This window comes from Mytilus trossulus, chromosome 7 (genome assembly GCF_036588685.1).
Source record: "Mytilus trossulus isolate FHL-02 chromosome 7, PNRI_Mtr1.1.1.hap1, whole genome shotgun sequence".
Taxonomy (NCBI): Eukaryota; Metazoa; Mollusca; class Bivalvia; order Mytilida; family Mytilidae; genus Mytilus; species Mytilus trossulus.
Window position 1 is genome coordinate 57,920,439 of NC_086379.1, and position 24,068 is coordinate 57,944,506.

General features: G+C 33.4%; 1 protein-coding gene across 1 annotated transcript in view; it reads left to right on the forward strand.

The window, feature by feature from the left end:
* Positions 1-15,035: 15,035 nt before the first annotated feature.
* The window catches only part of LOC134727169 (CD209 antigen-like), a 54,160-nt gene continuing 45,127 nt past the window's right edge, over positions 15,036-24,068 (forward strand). The window contains exon 1 of the mRNA XM_063591550.1: positions 15,036-15,424. Within this exon, the coding sequence (XP_063447620.1) occupies positions 15,088-15,424 (337 nt within the window). The 5' untranslated portion in view covers positions 15,036-15,087. The remainder of the gene's footprint in view (positions 15,425-24,068) is intronic.

Sequence of the window (24,068 nt, forward strand, 5' to 3'; positions counted from 1 at the left end):
GTTCGTTTACAGTAAAACTTGTAAAACGCATTTTTTTGTACAAAAAACACTTCATTTTGTTATAAAAACTTTGGTTCGATCAAGCCTTTTTTTCATACATTTTTTGTTCGTTTTAAAGCCAATTTTATCATTAACTATGTTTCAATATTATTTTACAAATATTTTATCATATTCCATCCAAAATAAGAGACTGATTTTTCAAGTTTTAAAAAATCAAGGTGTTGCAATACTTTTTTCCATGTGTATATATAATGAAGCTTGTAAAAGTCACCTATTCCAGCGGCTCATCTCTACCACTGATTACATAACAAGTAGCCTTCCCCTGGATTATACATGTAGTCTTGCAATATTTATAGGTTTTTAGTCAGCAATAAAGTTCTTAGTAATGCATTTCATCTACAATTTGATTTTGCTATTACTCTGCAGTCAGGATAGTGAACAATTATAAATTTATGTTTAAAAAAAAATGTTACATGTATAACATTCTATTTAAAAAAAAAAGATATATGACTTAAAGTGTTTAATTAAATTTAGGTACATGTTGGGGGAGGCATTATTAGGAGTGGAGCAACTGGCCTGTATATATTTACATCAATAATGGACAGTATTGTGTACCAGGGCATTTTAACACAGAAACTGGTTCCATTTATACAGCAACAGTATCCAAATGACCATCGTTTCATGCAGGACAATGATCCAAAACATGTTAGCAGATCTACAAAGGCTTTCGTGCAGAATAATGACATTAACCATTGGGTACAACTCCACCAGAAAGCCCAGACATGAATCCTATAGAGAATCTTTGGGGATCACTGAAATATCATATAAAGTTAGTATTCTTAAGTATAAAAAAGAAGATGTGGTATGATTTCCAATGAGACAACTCTCCACAAGAGACCAAAATGTCAAAGAAATTAACAACTATAGGTCATCTTACAAGCTTCAACAATGAGCAAAGCCCAAACCGCATAGTCAGCTATTTAAGGCCCCGAAATGACTGTCCTTAAAAATTTAAGCCATTTAACTTATATTTCTAAAAATAAATGCAGTAATAAATAAAATCTGAGATTGCAACAGTAACAATTATGACAATAGACTATAGGGTAAAGAAAGAAAAAAAAGAAGAGTCCTTTTATTTGTCTTTTTAACTTTGTATTCCAATAGTTCACTCTTCGGAATCGACTTTGCTTTCTGCAAGCTTTTTTTTTATATTTCTGTGTTTGTAGCTCCTGTTCTTCAAGCGAGTTTCAAGTTGACGTAGTTGTCTTTAGTTGTTTCAGAACGTGTTGGAACATATTCGCTTGACTCTTAATGCCTGACTGTACGGGATGCTCTTGGTAAGATGAGCAGGATTGCAACTTTAAGGGGACACATATTGATGAGTGTCAGTAGGTTTAGAATATAAATCTGTAGATATGATGCCCTCTGTGAGCGAACTTGAAGTATCGAGGAATGCGATTTGGGATTTAGACTTCTCATGAGTAAATTTGATACTTTGATGTATGTTCTTGGCATGAGTGATAAAAGTACAAAAAATGTATCTAAATCCTCGTCGGTTTTATTCCATTTCATTTCCACATCATCTATAAATCTAAACCAGGAAAATTTACACATAAATGTGTTGGCATACGACGAAGTCATTTTGGTGCCCATGGCAGTACCATAAACTTGCAAATGATGATTTTCATCAAAAGTGAAGTTGTTATTCTTAAGTGCCAGCGTGAGCATTTTGACCCGGCATTCAGTAGGTGGATATTTCACCGGTCTGGAATTCCAAACTTCTTTACACGCATCGATGCCATCTGCATGTGGAATATTAGTGTAGAGGGAGGCGACATCCATTGAAACAAGATTCGTGTCTGAGGGGAGTGGATTTAAGGCCTGCATTTTTCTAAGATAATCGGTAGTATCTTTGTTGTGAGATGAAAGTTAACGAATTCCAATATTTTTTCCGTCGGATGACCGTTCGCTGAAACTAGGTCTTCATGCGTTATTGGCCTTATGCATTTTAGGTTAAAGGTAACATCTGCCCGGTTTTGGATTTTCTGGTTTCAAATATTCAAGAGATTTGTCTTCGATGAAACCATCGTCATGCATTTGTACCAAACTATCAGTAATTTCCTATTGAAGATAGGCAGATTTATCCATTACAACCACTGCACTGCCTTTGTCTGCAGGTTTGATGACTATATTTTTGTTAGGTCGTAAGTTTTTCAGTGCATTCATTCGTTCTTCATTGGTGAGATTGTCAAAAGGTTTATTGTTATTTTTAGTATTTCTAATAATGTCCGACTTAAAGTTATCAATAAATGATTCCAGGGTACCATTTTAGCTCGGTTTAGGGATCCAAGAACTCTTTTTAATCAATTTGTAGTGGTTCTCATTTTCTGAAATTTCTGATTGCCTATCCGAGCTTATTATTTTATCCTCCTTCGACGCGAAATATTACTTAATACGTAGACTTCTGGCAAAATTGTCAAGGTCTTCCGACAATTTGGTCTCAATGACAGGAGCAGATAGGTGACAGAAATTAAGGCCTCGAGAGAGAAGAGATGTTTCCGATTCCGTTAAATTGTGTTGAGAAAGATTGACAACGATGTTGGAGGGTGAATCATTCTTTTGAGGTCTACGTTTAAAGCGTCACATTGGTTTAGTCTTTATCTTTTTTTATATATATGTATTGCTCATTGTTTTAAGGGAATTAATGATTGATGATTAATAAACAATCGAAACTGTGAGGTACTGCTCAATGATGAGACCACCGCCCAAATAATTGAAGATAAACCAGAAGGTGTTGAGTGATGAATCTGAAAACGTATCACACTGTAAATAAAGGCAACAGTAGTAAACCGCTGTTCGAAATTCATTAATCGATAGGGAGAGAACCAAATCAGAGCTGAAAACTAAATGTGATGTATCACACTGTAAAGCTGACTTAAATAAACCCTGAATCCATATTTCAGAAATCCTTGTTATGCAGTTCATGAGAAAACTATGACAAGAAATATTCATGGGAGGGACGGACGGACGAACGGATGGATGGGTTGACAGACAGATTATTGGACTGACAAATGGATAGACAGAGGTAAAACAGTATGCACACACTTTTGTAATCCAATCCAATTTATTAAGTCACATGAGAATATATGCATCAGTGGAAATTATACCATATTCCCTAATATTATTATCATTTAATGTAATCAATGATTTTTCAGACTTTGAGGTCAAATGCTCACTTGGTACTACTGTATATTAATTGTCTGTTTTCTTTATAAAGGGAAATGCAAAACTTAAGATGATTTCGAATGGTAAATATTGTAAAATCATATTCAAAGAACATATATTTTTATCCTTAAGCGATATAAAATGTAAAACGGAGAAGTTCATGTCACAAAAAGTCAATATAAACAAACTACTAATAGCAGCAATTATTTTATTTAAAAGATGATATTGGGATAAAATCTTAAATGCCATTATGATTCTGTATCTATGTAAAAAGGACATTCAAATGTTGATTATTCTGGGAATGTTTATTTGTCTTCATAATATATACATCTATCTTACATCCTTTTACAATTCTAGGAACATGTTTGTGTAATAGCAAACGCGTGGAGACCGTTATATTTCATATTAGGAATCCCCAAGGGTGACTCGGGTATAGAAATATAGTCACTTGGTATTCTCCCGACCGGCAGTAAAACGCTTGCCGAAGTGGGGCGTCCGTTTGGCTGTGCGGGATGTATCAAGTTCGCAGTCAAGTCCGGTCAGAAGGGGGACGTTAAATCCGATGCCTCGTGTAAAGAGAGTGCCACGCTCTTTTCCCGTTAAGAACCCTGGCAACAACTCTTTGAGGGGTCTGTAGGTGGCCTGTTGCAAGGCAAATTTGTGTCCCTATCCAATATACCCCCCTTTTCCGGTGGCAGTCCAAATTTCTCCGACCATCATCCCAGATGGCCTGTATTGTATTCATTGTGAAGTTGTTCTCGTCCTGAATATGCATGAAATATTTGCCACTGGACGTTAAGCAACCAACAATCAATCAATCCATATTAGGTTCGTAGAGTTCCATATAAGGTCAGTAGGAGGGGCTTATTTCTATACACAGTAGGGTGTCTTATCGGTTGTCCAACTTTTAAAAAAAAACAGGTAAAAAAAAGTAATGAAATTTTGTAGGAGAATCGGGCAGATGTTTGTGGGACATTTGGGAAGTTTAAGTAAAGTTTTAAGTAAATATGCCAATGAGAAAACTCCATCCAAATAACAATTTAAAAAAAGTAAACCATTAAAGGTCAATGAACGGCCTTAAACACGGAGCATTGGCTCACTACGAATAACAATCTATAAAGGGCCCCCAACAGTAAAAAAAACCCCATTATAGGTAAATTGCGGCCTACAACACGGAGCATTGGCTCACAAAGAACAACAAGCTATTAAGGGCCCCAAAATTTATAAAAAGTAAACCATTATAGGTAAGTGAGTAGCTTTCAACACGGATCATTGTCTCACACCGAACAACAAGCTATAAAGGGCCCCAAACATAAAACAAAGTAAAGTTTTATAGGTCAATGTACGGCCTTCAACACGGAGCATTGGCTCACACTGAAGAACAAGCTCTAAAGGGCCCAAAATTAAAAAAAAAGTAAACCATTAAAGGCCAATGCACGTCTTTCAACACTGATCATTGGCTCACATCGAACAACAAGCTATAAAGGGCTCCAAAATTAAAACAAAGTTAACCATTATAGGTCAATGTTCAGCCTTCAAGACATTTGTATGCTTCATAAACATTTTGATATAAGTGTCACTGATGAGTCTAATGTAGACGAAACGTGCGTCAGGCGTAATAGATTATAATCCTGGTACATTTGTTTACTATTTACACCACTGATGGACGTTTCGATGGTATCACCAGCCCAGTAGTCAACATTTCGGTGTTGACATGCATATCAATAATGTGGTAATTTTTATGAATTTCCTGTTTACAAAACTTTGAATTTTACGAAAAACTAAGGATTTTCTTATCCTAGGCATAGATTACCTTAGCCGTATTTTGGAATTTTGGATCCTCAATGCTTTTCAACTTTGTACTTGTTTGGCTTTATGAATATTTTGCCCATTCATAAATGGGCAAAATATTTTAAAATTTTAAAATTGGTTGTTTGCACATTGAACGACAAATTTATGTCGTACTAAATTATAATCCTGGTACCTTTGATAACTATTATGTGACGTTTATAATTTTTCTGACGTCAGACACTTAAATCAAGCCATGTGTTCGTAGATAGTAGATGTTTTTGTGTCCTGTTAAATTGTTCCTTTTAAAATTGTTATACGATGATGACTGATGTACCAATATTTTGACTATTTTATTAATTGTGACTGTTTATTTAACGCATCATGTAAATGTAGCGGAATTTGATGAGACTGTTATTAAAGTGAGAGGGTTAGCGCTATAAAACCAGGTTTAATCCACCATTTTCTACATTTGAAAATGCCTGTACCAAGTCAGGAATATAGCAGTTCTTATCCATTCGTTTTTTATGCGTTTTGATATTTGATTTTACCATGTGATTATGGACTTTCCAAATTGATTTTCCTCTGAGTTCAGTATTTTTGTGATTTTACTTTTTGATATGAGCATCAATGATGAGTCTTAAATAGACGAAACGCGCGTCTGGCGTACTAAATTATAATCCTGGTACCTTTGATAACCAATTAAATGTGGCACAATTTGGGATTGTTTTTATAGTGATTAATTTGTTTTTAAAGTTTTTAGCAATTATTTACAGGTTACCCTTCAATGTTAATTATAAATATGAAATATACTTGAGCAAATGTTAATTTTTACATAACTTGTTTTGCAAATGGGTATAGTAGGTACCATTGGAGTATCACAAACATAGAATATGATACGAGTCTTAAAACAGCCCATTCCAAGCACTTTAATCAATTGTACATAAATGCTACTAAAAAGGTACACTTTAGCACACATAATAAACAACCAAATATAAATAGCAAACGTAATGATAAATTAATTTTATAAAGCGAACATACGACTTTAACATTAGACACATAAAAGCAGATACCATGCAGAAAGTACAAAAAAAAAGCACACGAAATACATAAGTTAAACAATAAAGCATGCACGATACATAACATAAACATCCTAACACATTTATTCCAAGTGTAACAAATAAGAGGCAATTTTTGCAAGGTAGTTCAGTATCGTGTACAGTAGTGTTTGATATGAAAAAGAAGATGTGGATATGATTGACAATGATACAACTGTTCACCAGAGACGATATGACACAGAAATTAACAACTATATTTACCGTACGGACTTTAATAATGAGCAAAGCCCATACTGCATAGTAAGCTATAAAAGGCCCCGCAATAAGAAATGTAAAACCATTCAAACGAGAAACTAACTGTCAAATTCATGTGAAACAAACATGAACGAAAACCAAACATGTAACACACCAACAAACAATAACCACTGAATTACAGATTCCTGACTTAGGACAGACACATTCATACAGAATGAGGCGGGGAAAACATGTTAGCGGTATCCCAGCCTTCTTCTAACCTGGGACAGTTTTGTAACAGTAAATAAAAAGAACGAACTATAAACAGTTGAAAAAGGTTTAACTCATCAAATGGATACACATAGAAATGCATCTAACAAAAACACAGTGTGGACGTTGCCGTATATTTGTATGTGTTAAAACCAAAATGACAATCTCAGAGTACTAGCAGTTACAAAGCGATTAACAAATAATAAAAAAGCATGCATCTAAGACTAAATGAGGTGTTTATTTGCTGTTGAGTCTGAATGTTCCATGTGCATGAAACAGCAGATTGTTATCAATGAAGAAGTTTTATGGTTAAAAGGAATCTGATTTTTGAGTAAGCAAACTTCAGTAGTGTATAGAGAATGTTGTAATATCCTCTGATTTTCCCAATAAAAATGGCAAGACTGGTGGGAACATCTCTCCACTAACAAGTTCGTGTAGATTGTAGAGTGTTAATGAGTTTATACTTTTTTTTCCAAATTGCATGTTTTCATTCTAAATGTATTAAAATAGAGAAACAATAGAGAAAATGTAATAATTATGGTAAGTAAAAGAAGTAATATATGTTTAGAATCGGGATTTTTTTGTACAAATAAACATAATGAACATTAGCTCGAGCTATGTAGAGCACTTACGATTGAAAAAAACAATTAATTTCCCCATAGGCGACAATGCTAGCCTTTTTCGAGATACAGACTGTAGAAAGTTGATTTTTTAAACGAAACCTTGCTAGAAACAAAGAAAAGTTATTAGGACAGTATTTTTTGGTCCAAAAAATAAATATAGGTTCGCGTTGCTTTTCTTATCGTATTTTGTACTTATCTCCCATGCCTATCAATTTTGCCCTTAAAAATACGTGTTTTGTCCTAGCGTTGAAAAGTCATCTCAGTGCCTTTAGGGTTACGGAATGATTTTAATTTTGCCTTTTGTATAAAGCAGAATGCACGAAATCTCTAATAATAAAAAATAACGGGCGCACATATCGACCATTCAGGATTCGCCATACTCTTAATTCTGAATACCATGGTATGCTCATATAATGGCTTCGCCCATTAAATCTAATGGTGTATTGTAACCTTAAGGGGGTACAAAACACATAAGAAAAGATTTTTTTTCAACTTTCATCCAAACCCCCTCCTCACAAGAGGGTGGATATGACCTTTATCGGTACTCTGGGATAGGTGTTTTTAAGGTCGGGATTTAGGGATTGACCCTTTCAACAATACTTTTTTAGCTCACCTTTCCTAAAAGGAAATGTGAGATTTTCTCATCACTTGACGTCCGTCGTCGTCGTTAACAATTTTTCAAACATCCTCTCCTCTGAAACTACTGAATGGATTTAAAATAAGAAAAGGATTTTGTCAAATGTCCAATTAAAAGAAACACGGACTGATGATATGCGCAGCATAACCTAGTGATGTCTCCTGCATTCAAATCCCCCCCCCCCCCAAAAAAAAAAAAGAAAGAAAAAAATGACCTCTGCAAATGTATGATGGTACTCTTCAGACAGCCACTCTTGATCAAGTGAAGTTAGCCTTTGACTGGTATTGTCATAAATTATGTCTAGCGTCAAGTCAAGAATTTTAGATAATTCATACATCGGCTTTTGCAAATATATCTTCAAGTCTATAAGTCTTCTCAAAACGATACAAAGCCCTTCTATGTCACTGGCCACTGTTCCATTGTGACATACAATTTTTGGTGGGATAACCAAAGCAACACGCAGTCTATCAATGCCCTGTTTCTCAAATCGAAACATAAATCTGCATTGTTCTTTAGTGCAAACCTCAAATAATTTTTTCTCCACTGTATACATTGGCTTGAGACTAGTTCATTTCAGTTGAAATAAGGACGAACTCGTCGTAATCTTCAATAGCAGACAACAAGGTAATCTCGAAAGAAGACATATTGACCTCAGGCATAGATTACCTTAACTGTATTTGGCAACACTTTTAGGAATTATTGATCTCAATGCTCCTCAACTTTGTACTTTATTCGGCTTTTTTTAATTGTTTTTTGATTCGAGTGTCACTTATGAGTCTTTTGAAGACGGAACGCGCGTCTGGCGTATATATAAAAATTAGTCCTGGAATCTATGATGAGTTTATTGAGCGAATGGGCCAGTCAATGAAATTGTTGATTTCAAAAACGCAATTCAGTCATACAAGTATCCGTACGCGTAAAAGAAATCAAGCAAGCACAAGAAATTTCTTCCGTGTACATCTAGATACACGTACCAGTTCACGAGCGACAGCACAATCTCCACTAAAAATTTAGACGTTTCTTTGTGTACGTGTGGCTTCAAGTTTCCAATCTCAACTTCTTTATTGTTTGCCAAACCTCTTGCAGGTAGTCGGTTTGACTCTTCACGTCCAACTAACAGCAACAGTTTTGTAATTGAAGGGGAAATATTTACTTTCTTACTTAGTGGTATATTATGTGCAACCTATTGCATCTAGGAAATAAACTCATCAGGAGATATAGCTCAGCGAAATGAGAAATCGGTTATTAATCATTTTAATGATGCATACTATCAGGCATTAATTTTAAAGGAGCTCTTGATGACTTATGAGAGAGCTTGCTAGCATTAAAAACATAAAATTGGCCTATACAGATATTGTCCTCATTTCATACTAGAAATACATACAGCTTAATTTTGCTTTATTTTAGTTTTGGCTGGATTACTGAATATTTTTATCTTGAACTATTTCCTAGAAACCTCGTACTTCAGAAGGAATGACACTTGAAATGACTATACCGCACCTCGAGTAAAAAGAAAGAATAACACTTGAAATGACTATATTGCACCTCGAGTAAATAGAAGGAATGACACTTGAAATGACTATATCGCCTCTCGAGTAAATAGAAGGAATGACACTTGAAATGACTATATCGCATCTTAGGTAAATAGTTACATTATGTTAAGTTTTGAAGCCGTCACTTGGTGACCGCAAACCCCCGATGGCGGCAAAGTGAGTTGACTGATATGCCGCTTGAAATGTTTAAAACGATATTGTAAACGCAATACCTCATCGATTTATCATTTGTGCGTTGTTCCCCGTTGATTAGTATATAAATTCAGTCCATTAACCAGTTATCTCCCGTCTCAAACATCATGTGAGGTCTATATTTTCGTCTGCAACATCATTGAGATATTAGGGACGTCAACACGTCAAGACATTGACGATAAAAATCGGAACATTTACTCTGAAAAGACAAAAAAGTAACACCCCATCTACAAAACTTTTCAGGGATTATCAAACAAGTAAAATTCACGAACTGACTTTCAAAAATTTAACATACAACGTTTTGACGAAGCGTTATCACATTTCTATCTTAATCCTGGAGAAACAGATGGTTTCATGTATAAAATGCTTTGAATCAATTACACCCATGGGTTGAATTGCAATCTTAAAGTAAATCCAAACAATAAGGACTTAAACATTATAAAAGAAGCAGCATTTCGATAACCATACATGAGCGTTGATGTTGCAAGGGCCGAACTGAAACAATCTTGATAGGGAAATGTTGAACACTATCCAGTTATCTAGGAATCTGACAGGGATAAGCTGTACAAGACAGTTTACGTCTCAATACACATTATTATTTACTATTTACTGGTGCCTTTGATAACTATTTACTACAACATATCGAATAATTTCAACCGTAAAATAAAGTGACAGAACACTATTCAATATGAGACAAAAATGTTTTGATTGTTCATGCACGGTTGATTCTTTTTGTTACAAATGAACACGTTTAAGTTTTGAAACTGGAGATTTGCAGACGTACCAAGTTAATAAGGTAAGCTACAAAGATAGTAGAAGTAGGACAAACAGGTGCTCGGTCAGCTACATTTACATTTTCAGATGGGTAACTCAAAATATATCAAATATTTATTGATGTCAAAAATTTTATGGCCAGAAATCTGTATGATATGTGTATCTAATTGTTGTGCAGTTTCAGCACCATATTTCCTTACACTATGATTTGTTAGTCTGTCCAAATCCCTCTTCTTTGTTAGATATACCACTTCTGCAATCTATTGGAATTTACCAGTAGGGACTATCTGGTGAATATAAGTCTGAAGGTCGCTTTGACACATCCGCAATATCCTCCCTGTAAATTTTATAGTTTGTCGTTCACTCAACTTAAATTTCTTGTCCTATCAGATGATCTCTATTTAGAAATATTTTTCCATCTGAAAAAAAAATCATTTCATTTCTTGTAAAAAGCTTTAGATTCATATATAATCATGGGTACATCACTCACAATTTATCTCCATGTAGCAGTTGAATTATCAATAAATACATTATATAATACATTATTATTTCAAAATTGACAAAAGAAAAATTCTCCAGAAACATCGTCCGGCATCTTAGATACGTAACTGCACGAAAATTACCTTCGCTGTATTTGGCAAAACTTTTAGGAATTTTGGTCCTTAATGCTCTTCAACTTCGTACTTTATTTGGCCTTTTCAACTTTGTTGGGTTCGAGCGTCTTTTGTAGACGAAACGTGGCGTATATACAAAATTTAGTCCTGGTATCTATGATGAGTTTATTGACCCTAGTGAAAATGGAAAAACAGATCCGCGTACAACTGGCATTCCAGTGGGAGGTTGAGCTAGCTATGGAACTTTGAGATGAAGAACAGCAATAAAAGAGGATCGAAAGATACCAAAGGGACAGTCAAACTCATAAATCAAAAACAAACTGACAACGCCATGGCTAAAAATGAAAAAGACAAACAGAAAACAATAGTGCACATGACACAACATAGAAAACTAAAGAATAAACAACACCCCACCAAAAACAATAAATGCGCTGTTCCGTTGCTTTTTGTTTTACTGTGCATGTATTTGTTGTTTGTCAAGGATGGATACCCCATATCCTTTGTTTTTCTATTATGAATATAATTAACGCACCGTTTGCATTGGTAATGCATGAACGAAGTTAGAAATATGACACATGTTTTTCAGTCGTGGCTTTGACTTAAATAGTCGATCTTTTGGGTTTGTCAGTTTTATGAATGTATCCCTCCTTGAATTTATCTTGGAAATTAATTTCTTTCATTTATACATTTATCAATCAGCAAAACATGCCTTTCAAGAATCCGGATATTGTGGATGCCTTATCCTCTTTGCATGACAAATATCTCGTTGTTCCAGCAGATAAAGCCTCCAATAATATTGTCTATGTAAAAAAAACATTATTTGCAATGTCTCACAACAGAGCTAGGAATAAATAAAACTACTGGTAACCCTACATATTCTTTAACATCATTTATCAGGGACAAAATTTTACAAAATCATAAATACGACCTTGTTTCTTTTAGTATAAACATAAAAGAAAACGAAAAAAGCTTGCCTCCATTATACTGGATACCTAAATTACACAAAAATCCATATAAAGAACGATGAATAGCTAGGTCTTCAAAATGTTCGACTACACACCTTTCTAAAGAACTAACTACTATTTAATCTTCGATCACAATCTTTGCAATTTTGCAGCTACATAAAAACTTTTCATTTTTCTACGCTATATACTACTATTTCCCATGCTCAGTTGAAAGATAGATTTCACCATCTCATAAAACAGAGCTTTTTCTATAAAAATGGGAATCGTAGATAAAAAAATTCTTGTTTTGGGTTACAATAACTCATATTTTGTGAAGAATCACACTGAATCTTCCAAAAAATATACTGAAGATGATATCAAAATGCTGGACTTTTTGATCGACATTATATTTGTTATGTTTAGAGGATTTACATTTAAACAGACAGTCGAAATTCCAATGGATACTAATTGTGCACCCCTGCTGGCCGATTTGTTTTTGTACTCATATGAAGCAGAATTCATTAAGAACCTTCTAAAAGACAAAAAGAAAAAGCACATTGTGAAGTTCTTTAATTTTGCTTTCCGATATATTGATGATGTTCTATCATTGAATAACCCATATTCCAGCCAATACTTACATCTCATATATCCCAGTGAACTTGAAATTAAGGATACTACTGATACTAGAAGGTTTGCTTCATACCTTGATATCTTCCTCAATATTGACGCAGATGGACGACTTCACACGAAAATCTATGATAAACGGGACGATTTCAACTTCCAATTGATCAATTTCCCATTTCTCAGCAGTAACGTACCCTCATCCCCTTCGTATGGTGTTTACATATCACAATTGATACGTTATTCTCGTGCTTGTTCACACTATACGGACTTTATATACAGGAGTGTGCTCCTTACGCAGAAACTGCTCCAACAAAGTTATGAGGAGGACAGATTAAAATTTACACTCCGTACATTTTATGGACACAATCAACAATTGGTAGATCCATAGGATGTGTCTTTGACCAAACTACAATGTAGCTAAGGACATTTTTTCCACATGGTAGATTGTGCTTTGTCATTACGTGGTCTTATCTTTAATACCAAACGTGACTTATTCCCGATTGTGACTGTTTTGCTGAGTGTGAATTCGCATTACTATTAGACGTGTTACGGTACTTATCTATCCCAAATTCATGTATTTAGTTTAAGTGTTTATTATAATATTTGTAATTTTCATCGGTTTTTGCCAAATGTGTTCACGTCTTTTCTATTTTATTTATGTGTTATGATAAAGGAAATTAATCGCCGCCTTCACTTATTAGATTTCATTTTGTCCAACGTAATCTTTACGATGTTTTACGTTTGAAGTTAAATTCAAAATAAACCGAACATAGCTATATAATAAAGTCAATTGCTACCTTAGTTTGCTATTTATAAGTATTGAATATAAACTTATCATAGATACCAGGACTAAATTTAGTAAATACGTCAGACGCGCGTTTCGTCTACAAAAGACTCATCAGTGACGCTCGAATCCAAAAAGGTTAAACAGGCCAAATAAAGTACGAAGTTGAAGAGCATTGAGGACCAAAATTCCTAAAAGTTTTGACAAATACAGCTAAGGTAATCTATGCCTGAGGTAGTAAAGTCTTAGTTTTTTCAAAAAAAATTAAAATTTGTAAACAGTAAATTTTTTAAATATAACCATATCAATGACAATTCATGTCAGCACAAAAAGGTCTTACTACTGGGCTTGTGATACCATCGGGGAAATAAATCTCCACCAGCAGTGGCATCGACCCATGTGCATTGTTATTAAATGTAATATTAGTATTTAGTTCAAATATAACTTATAAATCTATCTTATTCATTCAAATGTGACGTCATTTTTTATAATTTCAAATATGACGACACTTGGCGATGAGATTTGAACTTAATCGGCTGTGTCTATTTTTTCGGGTTCTGTAATGTATTTCGTTTGTTTCCTGTAATTAGTTAATACTTCAGTTTTATCATTATATCTTTTGTATAGTCATTTTATAAAATTTACTTTTTGCAAAAATATAAATTATTCTAAATAAAAGAGATGTTCTGGTACCTAACAGAAAACCCAGGCACAACTTTTTTGAAATTTTGGTCCTCAATGCTGTTCAACTTTGTACTTGTTCCGGCTTTCAAACTTTTGTATCTTGGCGTCACTAGTAAGTCTTGTGTGGACAAAATGCACTTCTGGCGTATTAAAATTTTAAACTTGTTGCCTTTGGTTAGCTATTATCCGTGTGTTTCTTTGTCAATTGTGTTCTCCTTTTTATTTATATTGTAGTCCTGTAATGTTGTGTTGTCATTTTAATGTTATATTTCACATGGCCATAAAAGAGGGAGGTTTGGCATGCCACAAAACTATGTTCAACCCACCATTTTTCAAATGTCCTGTACCAAGTTAGGAATATGGTCATTGTTTTATTATAGTTCGTTTCTGTTGTTGTTACATTTTAACGCTGTGTTTCCGTGGTGTACTTTGTTTTCTCTTGGTTTTGAGTGTGAATTCACATTACTATAAGATGTGTCACGGTACTTATCTATCCCAAATTCATGTATTTGGTTTTGATGTTATGTTTGTTGTTCTCATAAGTTTGTCTATTGCTACTGTTTCTGTGTGATTATCTTATGATTAATGCGTTTCCCTTAGTTTTAGTTTGATACCCCGATTTTGTTTTTTGTCCATGGATTTATGAGTTTTGAACAGCGCGATTTTGTTTTTTGTCCATGGATTTATGAGTTTTGAACAGCGGTATACTACTTTTGCCTTTCTTTATGGTGAATATCCGGGCAGCTAGAGTATCCGAGAAACACAATTTATATTCAAGGTTTCGTCTTATTATTTTCCCTTTCGTAACCAAAAATTAAAAGTGACCGACTTTATATTTCCTCAATTAAGCAAGTTTTGTTGTTCACAACACAAAAATGCATTTCCTGTAGAACGGCTTTTAGTTTATTGTTTCAGTCGGGAAAACCCAAATTAAATACAATGCACCATAGTACTAAGTGAACAGTTTCTAAATATATCTACTTTGTTTATTTATTTCAAGTTTGTAATAAACAATAGTAGGTACTTAAACATTCAGATATCACTCCCATTTTTTAACATTAGTCCTTGTCACGTTAATAAAAGATGGCCGCTAATACTTTTATTTACGATGAACCATATGATCAAGGAAAACACAAGAAAGGAACGCAACATTGTCATGTTACAAACACAAATAGCGATGGTCTGAATAATCATTATGAAGATCTTGACCAAGTCATGACTAGAATTTCACTTGCAAACAATGATAATAATGGGGATGTACAACATACGCGTTTGATTCATCGTAACAAAAGAATGGTTATTGGAGTTTTAGTTGGACTTTTTATTGGAAGTTTGATTTCAGGTGCTGTCGTTTTCTTGATTTTGAAGTATTCCACGTCTATATCTAATATAGAAGGGGAGCTTAACCAAGAAAATTTAGGTAAAGTGTTATTTTGAATTTAAATAAAAGCAACAGTAGTATACCGCTGTTCAAAAGTAGTAAATTTCTGTACAAAAAACAAAATCGGGGTAAAAAAATAAAACTGAGGGGAAACGCATTAAATATCAGAGGATATAACAGATGGAGAAATAATATTTGATACTGTTGATTTCTTCACCACATGAACATTTAAACTATCGTAACGGTTGTAGTATGAAATTTAAAAAAAAATCTGATTTGAAAAGGAAGATTAATTTTATGATTAACTTTTTTTAAAGATTGTTTACAAGTAAATTTATTTATTTTACTTTGAGGTAAGAAACACACAATAGACTTCAACTATTTTTATTTTATTTTCCAATAAGGAATCCGAAAAAAAAAGAAGAAAAAAATGCAAAGGGGGATTGTGTAATTGGTAAAATTGTACGAAAAATTATTGACATCACATGGAATATTTTCATGGACACTTTCTTAAAAAGTGTTCATCCATGGAAATCTGAAAGACGTTACCACGATATTGAAATTTTTTTTTTTTTAAAAAGGCTATTGCTGGATTTTTGTTTAAATTGGGATCAAAGTAACACGACATACAACAGCTGGTGTGTGCTGTGAAGCTGTGACCATTTTTGTATAAGGTTGTGATGATTTTGATGTGCAAACTTTGTCTAACACAGTGGATTTCAAAAATAATGTTTCGACCATTTTGAAATGATTTTCTTTTATCAAAGATAGCTAAAGATGTTTAGTATGAACAATCTTGAATGTGTATTATGTAGGGTAAAGTGACCTTATTATAGTTTGGCGCTTTTTATTAGTTACTTTCTTTTAAAAATGTAATCAAACAAAATGTATACTATAATTGCTATTGCATATATATGTCGTGTACAAGTTGCGATTTTGTACAGGTTATAACATGTACAAAAATATTGTACATGTTATAACTTGTATAATGCAAAAATACAAGTTATAACATGTACAAAAGTACCTCGTACATGTTATAACCTGTACAAAATATTGCTCAAAAATGGTTTTGACTTGTACAAAATCGAAAAAATAAGGATATGTTTCTATTATCGCAACAGATGTTATTAACCTAAATAATATTTTCATAACTTTTTTTTATTATTCCCTTATGTTAGTGCGTTTTGTCCTTTTTTGATACAATTAATGGTCAGGGGTCGGTATTACTAAGCATTCCTAAGACCTGTCATAAGATATATCTTAGGACATGCCTTATGATCCTCTTATGACTATCTATGGACATATCTTTTCTTTATTTGATGAATTATAATGTGAGTGTCCACCTTGAAGGCAATAGTAAAATACTTTCATTATAATTGACACTTAAAGACATAAGAGGATAGCCAGGATAGATATGTCTACAAATAAAATTGAAATGGGGTATATGTCTACAGACAACATACAAAGGCCACAAATACATGTTTTAAAAGCAGAGGATATATATTTAAAACATCAAAATGACATGAGCCACAAGCAATGATCTTATAGTTTATAAAAAAAAATTGAGTTATAAACTTACCAGTGTTTACATAAGTCATGCTACTTAAAGGCCAACAATGTTGAAGAGTAGATCCAAACTTATTCCAAATATATTGATAATGAAGCGGGGTCCAATGAAAACTATTTCAGCTCTCTCTTGCTTATACAGAATAAGCATAATTTTATGAGAAATTGTTTTAGTCTTTGCATGCTATAAAATGAGAGGGAGGAGTATTACCCAAAATTATTAGACATTGTTCTTAAATTTTGGAAGACTTTAGTTTCCTGTACTAGTATTTAATGAAATGGTCATTGAGGAAATGCAGGCTTTTAGTAAATAGTGTCACACTTATTTAAGCAATGATGGACTGCATAAAACATACAATTACATGAAAACACATTTGCCAAAATAAGTCATGAATCATATATTTCTTAAACTTTGAGATCATTGTCCTCTACAGAAAAAGACACGTTCTGACCTATGTATTGTTGTTCTTTATGCATTGGTGAATTTAAATGTATATTTGACTTCATTAATAGTTATCAAAAATACCAGGATTATAATTTTATACGCCAGACGCGCGTTTCGTCTACATAAGACTCATCAGTGACGCTCAGATCAAAATAGTTAAAAAAGCCAAACAAATACAAAGTTGAAGAGCATTGAGGACCCAAAATTCCAAAAAGTTGTGCCAAATACGGCTAAGGTAATCTACTCCTGGGGTAAGAAAATCCTTAGTTTTTCGAAAAATTCAAAGTTTTGCATACAGAAAATTTATAAAAATGACCACAAAATTGATATTCATGTCAACACCGAAGTGCTGACTACTGGGCTGGTGATACCCTCGGGGACGAAACGTCCACCAGCAGTGGCATCGACCCAGTGGTGTAAATAGTTATCAAAAATACCAGGATTATAATTTTATACGCCAGACGCGCGTTTCGTCTATATAAGACTCATCAGTGACGCTCAGATCAAAATAGTTAAAAAAGCCAAACAAATACAAAGTTGAAGAGCATTGAGGACCCAAAATTCCAAAAAGTTGTGCCAAATACGGCTAAGGTAATCTACTCCTGGGGTAAGAAAATCCTTAGTTTTTCGAAAAATTCAAAGTTTTGCATACAGAAAATTTATAAAAATGACCACAAAATTGATATTCATGTCAACACCGAAGTGCTGACTACTGGGCTGGTGATACCCTCGGGGACGAAACGTCCACCAGCAGTGGCATCGACCCAGTGGTGTAAATAGTTATCAAAAATACCAGGATTATAATTTTATACGCCAGACGCGCGTTTCGTCTATATAAGACTCATCAGTGACGCTCAGATCAAAATAGTTAAAAAAGCCAAACAAATACAAAGTTGAAGAGCATTGAGGACCCAAAATTCCAAAAAGTTGTGCCAAATACGGCTAAGGTAATCTACTCCTGGGGTAAGAAAATCCTTAGTTTTTCGAAAAATTCAAAGTTTTGCATACAGAAAATTTATAAAAATGACCACAAAATTGATATTCATGTCAACACCGAAGTGCTGACTACTGGGCTGGTGATACCCTCGGGGACGAAACGTCCACCAGCAGTGGCATCGACCCAGTGGTGTAAATAGTTATCAAAAATACCAGGATTATAATTTTATACGCCAGACGCGCGTTTCGTCTACATAAGACTCATCAGTGACGCTCAGATCAAAAGATTTGTCTTAAATTTTGTACAAGTTAAAACCATTTTTAAGCAATATTTTGTACAGGTTATAACATGTACGAGGTACTTTTGTACATGTTATAACTTGTATTTTTGCATTATACAAGTTAAAACATGTACAACATTTTTGTACATGTTATAACCTGTACAAAATTGCAACTTGTACACGACATATACATATAAACATTGGCAGAAGATAAAAGAAAAATATATGTTCCCAAAATACAAATGAAATCCTGTAAAAAAAATTTACAACAGTTCCTAATTTGAAAAAATATGTTACAACAGTGCATTATTGAAAAAGTAATTAGGGATTACGTGATTACATTGGCAATGCATTTGTAATTATGAGAATACTAAGACCACCACATGAGGGTCTCAGTTATTACTTTTTTTTATGTTATATGCAACCATAGGTTTAGTTGTATGACTTACAGCCTTTTTTTAAAGTTTCTTCAAGAAGATCGAAGTGTTGCTTCACTACAGTTAGATTTGCCATTCGCTTGCGCCCTCCATGTATTATTTGCGGCTTCTTTATTGACAGGTCTTGGTGTCTTTTTAAAAAGCTCATATACCATTTATTGGATGTCCCTTTTTGGTTGGGCATCTCTGTTGCCATCTTTTTCATTATTTGTCGTACAAACAATTTAATCATTGGTCGTGTTATGGAAAAGTTTCTCTGATAGCAGTATTCTATGTATGTGACTAGGCTCTGCTCTTCTTCGTTATTTAAAACACACGTTGGAAAGTTGGTGTTTCCCTTCTTTAAATTTCTTCTTTAATAGAAATATGTATGCTAAATTCTTGTGCAGCCTTCTAGAAAGAATTTCCATTTTTTTACATCATTTTTATTGCCCTTTTCAATCTCTCTGGACTATACTGATTATGACACACTTATATGCTATGTTATAGTATTCTTAGATGTATTTTTTTATTTAAGAACAATTATCTAATTTTGAAGATACATGTAGAAGAGAAATACATTTCATATTAGTTAAATTAAAAACACCAAACACATTTGATGGAAGCTTTTTAAAGAAACAAATAGACCATAATCCACAAATTATAGATGGTTGTGTAACGGAGGGGGTCGGTGACGACACCTCCCGGGACGTGTAGCGGCCAGTACTTCGCCCCTATTCGACCATTGGGATACCTGATATCAGATTATGGCTGAACAACAGACAATGAATCAAAAGAAACTATAATTTTATTCACAAATGTACAATAGTTGCATGAATTTAAACAAAGTCGGATAACACAGGAGTCAGAAAACTTGCTTAAGCGGAGTTCGAAAATAAAGTAATTTCAAATGTAAAATGAAAAATAGAGTGTTCCCGGAGTAAAACTCATAAATAAACCTATTAAAACAAGAAACTGATCCACAATCTCAACAAACCAACATCAAAAGAAAAACACAATCAAATCAAACAACGTTTTTGAGGGTGGTTTTGATGGCAAAACCGGATCATTAACGTGACCAAGAAAAACAACAAATTCAATGACAACTTTGAAACCATACCTACTAAACAATAATATAAACTGACAAACTAAGTAAAATACTAAATATACAAATTAAAACGAATAAAACATACTATATGAAAACTTTAACTTTTCCTGTCTTGCAACAAGAAGTTTGCACATTATCATCCCCAAAATAAACATAAAAGGTACTGAAGAAAAGTTAAATAAATGAATATTCTTAAAACATTATAAAAACATCAAAAGTTAAATACTAAAACAGTTAAATAAATAATCCTTACTTTTATCTTACTATATTTAAATCAAATTTAACTTAAAATTAACATTTAAATACTAAATAATTAATCTGTCCAAATTAAGAGGAATTAATCAGGCACATCAAAGCACATCTATTACAATCCTCCCACCTTAGGACAAATATTAAAGAAATTAATATTTGGGAAAAGAACTATTTAAAATAGATGTGTTGAAAACAATTAACAATATAAATCAATGCACATAAAATGTCAATAAATGTCACAAAAATGTCATATAAACACACGGTCCAACCATCGGAAAAGTTCCACACGGTATAAATGTCCAGGAATAGGCGGTAAACACAAATTATAAAGTACGGTCCATAGAATATAAATGTAAACGGACACAGTTATACAGCAGTCAATAAAACCCAGTTCTAGATTCAAACGGAAACGGAATGTTAATACGGATAATCTGCATTGTCCAAGTTATACCAGGTATAGTCCACCAATTGTTGTTCTCACGAAAACACTTTAAACGTGTGTTTTCGGGTTCTAAAAAGTCCATCGTTGTACCAGGTTAAGTCCACCATTGTAGATCTCACGGAATCACGTATAACATGTGATTCCGGGTTCAAGATGATCAATGTTCAAACGTTGTACAAAAAGTAAGAAAGGTGTTCTTGATAACAAGAACTGCTTACTTTATCAGCTGGTTGTCTTCACTCCATCTTTCTGCCACTCTATAGATTTCTGCCATGACTTATAAAAGTCACAAAAGGAACACTTGGCGTTCATTATCACTGAACTAGTATATATTTGTTTAGGGGCCAGCTGAAGGACGCCTCCGGGTGCGGGAATTTCTCGCTACATTGAAGACCTGTTGGTGACCTTCTGCTGTTGTTTTTTTTTTTTTTTATTTTGGTCGGGTTGTTGTCTCTTTGACACATTCCCCATTTCCATTCTCAATTTTACCATAACAAAACTAAACAAATTTAAAACAATAAAACTTGTTCAGAAAGGTTAAAATCCAAATAAATGAGCAAACTCATAAATAAACCTATTAAAACAAGAAACTGATCCACAATCTAAACAAACCAACATCAAAAGAAAAACACAATCAAATCAAACAACGTTTTTGAGGGTGGTTTTGATGGCATAACCGGATCATTAACGTGACCAAGAAAAACAACAAATTCAATGACAACTTTGAAACCATACCTACTAAACAATAATATAAACTGACAAAATAAGTAAAATACTAAATATACAAATTAAAACGAATAAAACATACTATATGAAAACTTTAACTTTTCCTGTCTTGCAACAAGAAGTTTGCACATTATCATCCCCAAAATAAACAGATGAAAATCTAACCAAGTCAGATGGAAATAAATTCTGAACTCTGTTGACAACTTTGCATGATTTTTTCACTTTCTGAAGTGAAGTAGAAACTGGTTTGTCTGGTTCAACAACATGAACAGAATTGACACTTTTACAAACTTTACTGGGACAATTAGCTCTGATATGTCCAACTACCAAACAATCAAAACATTTTTTTTACTTTAAACTTCTTATAAACCAGCTTTTTAAGAACTTTGACAATTTGATCAAAACCAGACTTCAAACAACTAAAATCGAAGTTTTCTTCACTTTCCTTAATTTCACATTCAACAGTTTCAACTGTCAAATTAAAAGACTCAAACTCTGTAGCCAAAAATATAGCATCGTCAAAAGTTGCAGGATGCTTAAAATGGACAAACTTTCCCATTCTCTTCTCTAACTTTCCAATAAAAAGATCCATAAAATAAGTTTGCATACTTTGAAAATTATCTGGATATGCACGATGACATAAAAGTTTGAATCTATGTCCAAAATCGAACACAGATTCATCTGACAAAATTAAACAACTATTCAGTTGAAATTTATAAAATGCTATCCTTTCCTTAGGAAGAAAGCGTTGAAAAAGTAAACTTTTCAAAAAATCATAGCTTTGCAACTGAGTTGGAGTAAGAAGACGTAAAATAGTTCGTGCTTCTTCTCTTAAGTTTATTACTTACTGAAGAGCCTTTTCAGATAAATTCCAGTTATTCCAAAGACTAACTGCTTCAAATTGAATAAAATAATCTTGTACATCGGCACTAACACCGTCAAAAGTACAAGGTTTCTGTTCAAACTTTATCATTTTTAAAATAAAAAATTGAACAAAATCAAAATAAATGTAATAAAAATATTCAAACCAAAACTGCGGGATCAGGTATCCTGGTCACGGCACCATTTGTAACGGAGGGGGTCGGTGACGACACCTCCCGGGACGTGTAGCGGCCAGTACTTCGCCCCTATTCGACCATTGGGATACCTGATATCAGATTATGGCTGAACAACAGACAATGAATCAAATGAAACTATAATTTTATTCACAAATGTACAATAATTGCATGAATTTAAACAAAGTCGGATAACACAGGAGTCAGAAAACTTTCTTAAGCGGAGTTCGAAAATAAAGTAATTTCAAATGTAAAATGAAAAATAGAGTGTTCCCAGAGTTAGTCTTTTAAATAAAATAAGGTAAATTTGCTTCGCGTTGTGTTTTAAAGTGGTAAAATTGCACCAAAAAGGGGTGACTAACTCTGGCGAACTGCACCGAAGTGGTGGCTAACTCTAGACTCGATTAGTACTTATATTAGTTCCGGCGAGTATTTGGAGGCCTGTGCAAGGCCGACTCCGACTGAATATCAAATGATATCCTAAACTTGTCATTAATCAGGAGAACTTTAACATAAAAGGTACTGAAGAAAAGTTAAATAAATGAATATTCTTAAAACATTATAAAAACATCAAAAGTTAAATACTAAAACAGTTAAATAAATAATCCTTACTTTTATCTTACTATATTTAAATCAAATTTAACTTAAAATAAACATTTAAATACTAAATAATTAATCTGTCCAAATTAAGGGGAATTAATCAGGCACATCAAAGCACATCTATTACAGTTGTCAGAAAAAGGCAAATTGATATAAATAATATTTGCATTCGTTTTTATTTGTAACTTTCTTGATGCTTCAGGGCTTTTTATGGATTATTTTTTCATGTAATATTTAAAGCAAAGTAATCCTCAGACCTCATGTTTGATTGCTGTTTAATATTTATATTCCAACTATAAGAAAAATTTATTTGTTAATATATTCTGGAATTAAAGTGCATTATTCCCAGCTTACTTGTATGGATTTTCCCGAGGGATTTTCTTTTCTTTAAAAGTTGCCATCTCATTTTTTGTATGTTATTTCTTGTTCTGTGTTTCATGTGAAAAACAAAGTTGTCTGCTCTATGGTCGGGTTGTTGTCGCTTTGACACATTCCCCATTTCCTTTCTTAATTTTAATCAATAGGAATACAAATCAAATGTGACAGTTTTTTTCTAAAATTTACAAATTTATTTTTTGATATTCATGGTTGAAGTTTTAATTGTGTTCATTATATAAAAATGGTTCACGGGCGAAACTGCACTTTTTATGCTTCTCGTCCAATCCACCTGTTTGTTGTTATCGTTGATGATGACGGGTTTGGGGGACACTTCAAGGTTTGTTTATCTTTACCCTAAGAGTTTATATATTACCAATGTTATCTCAACTGATCAGGCGGAGTTTACGTTTTAATTTGCATAAGAACATTCTGTAATAGTTATCCCACAAGGATGCGGTGTGTCAGTGTAAGATCGCCC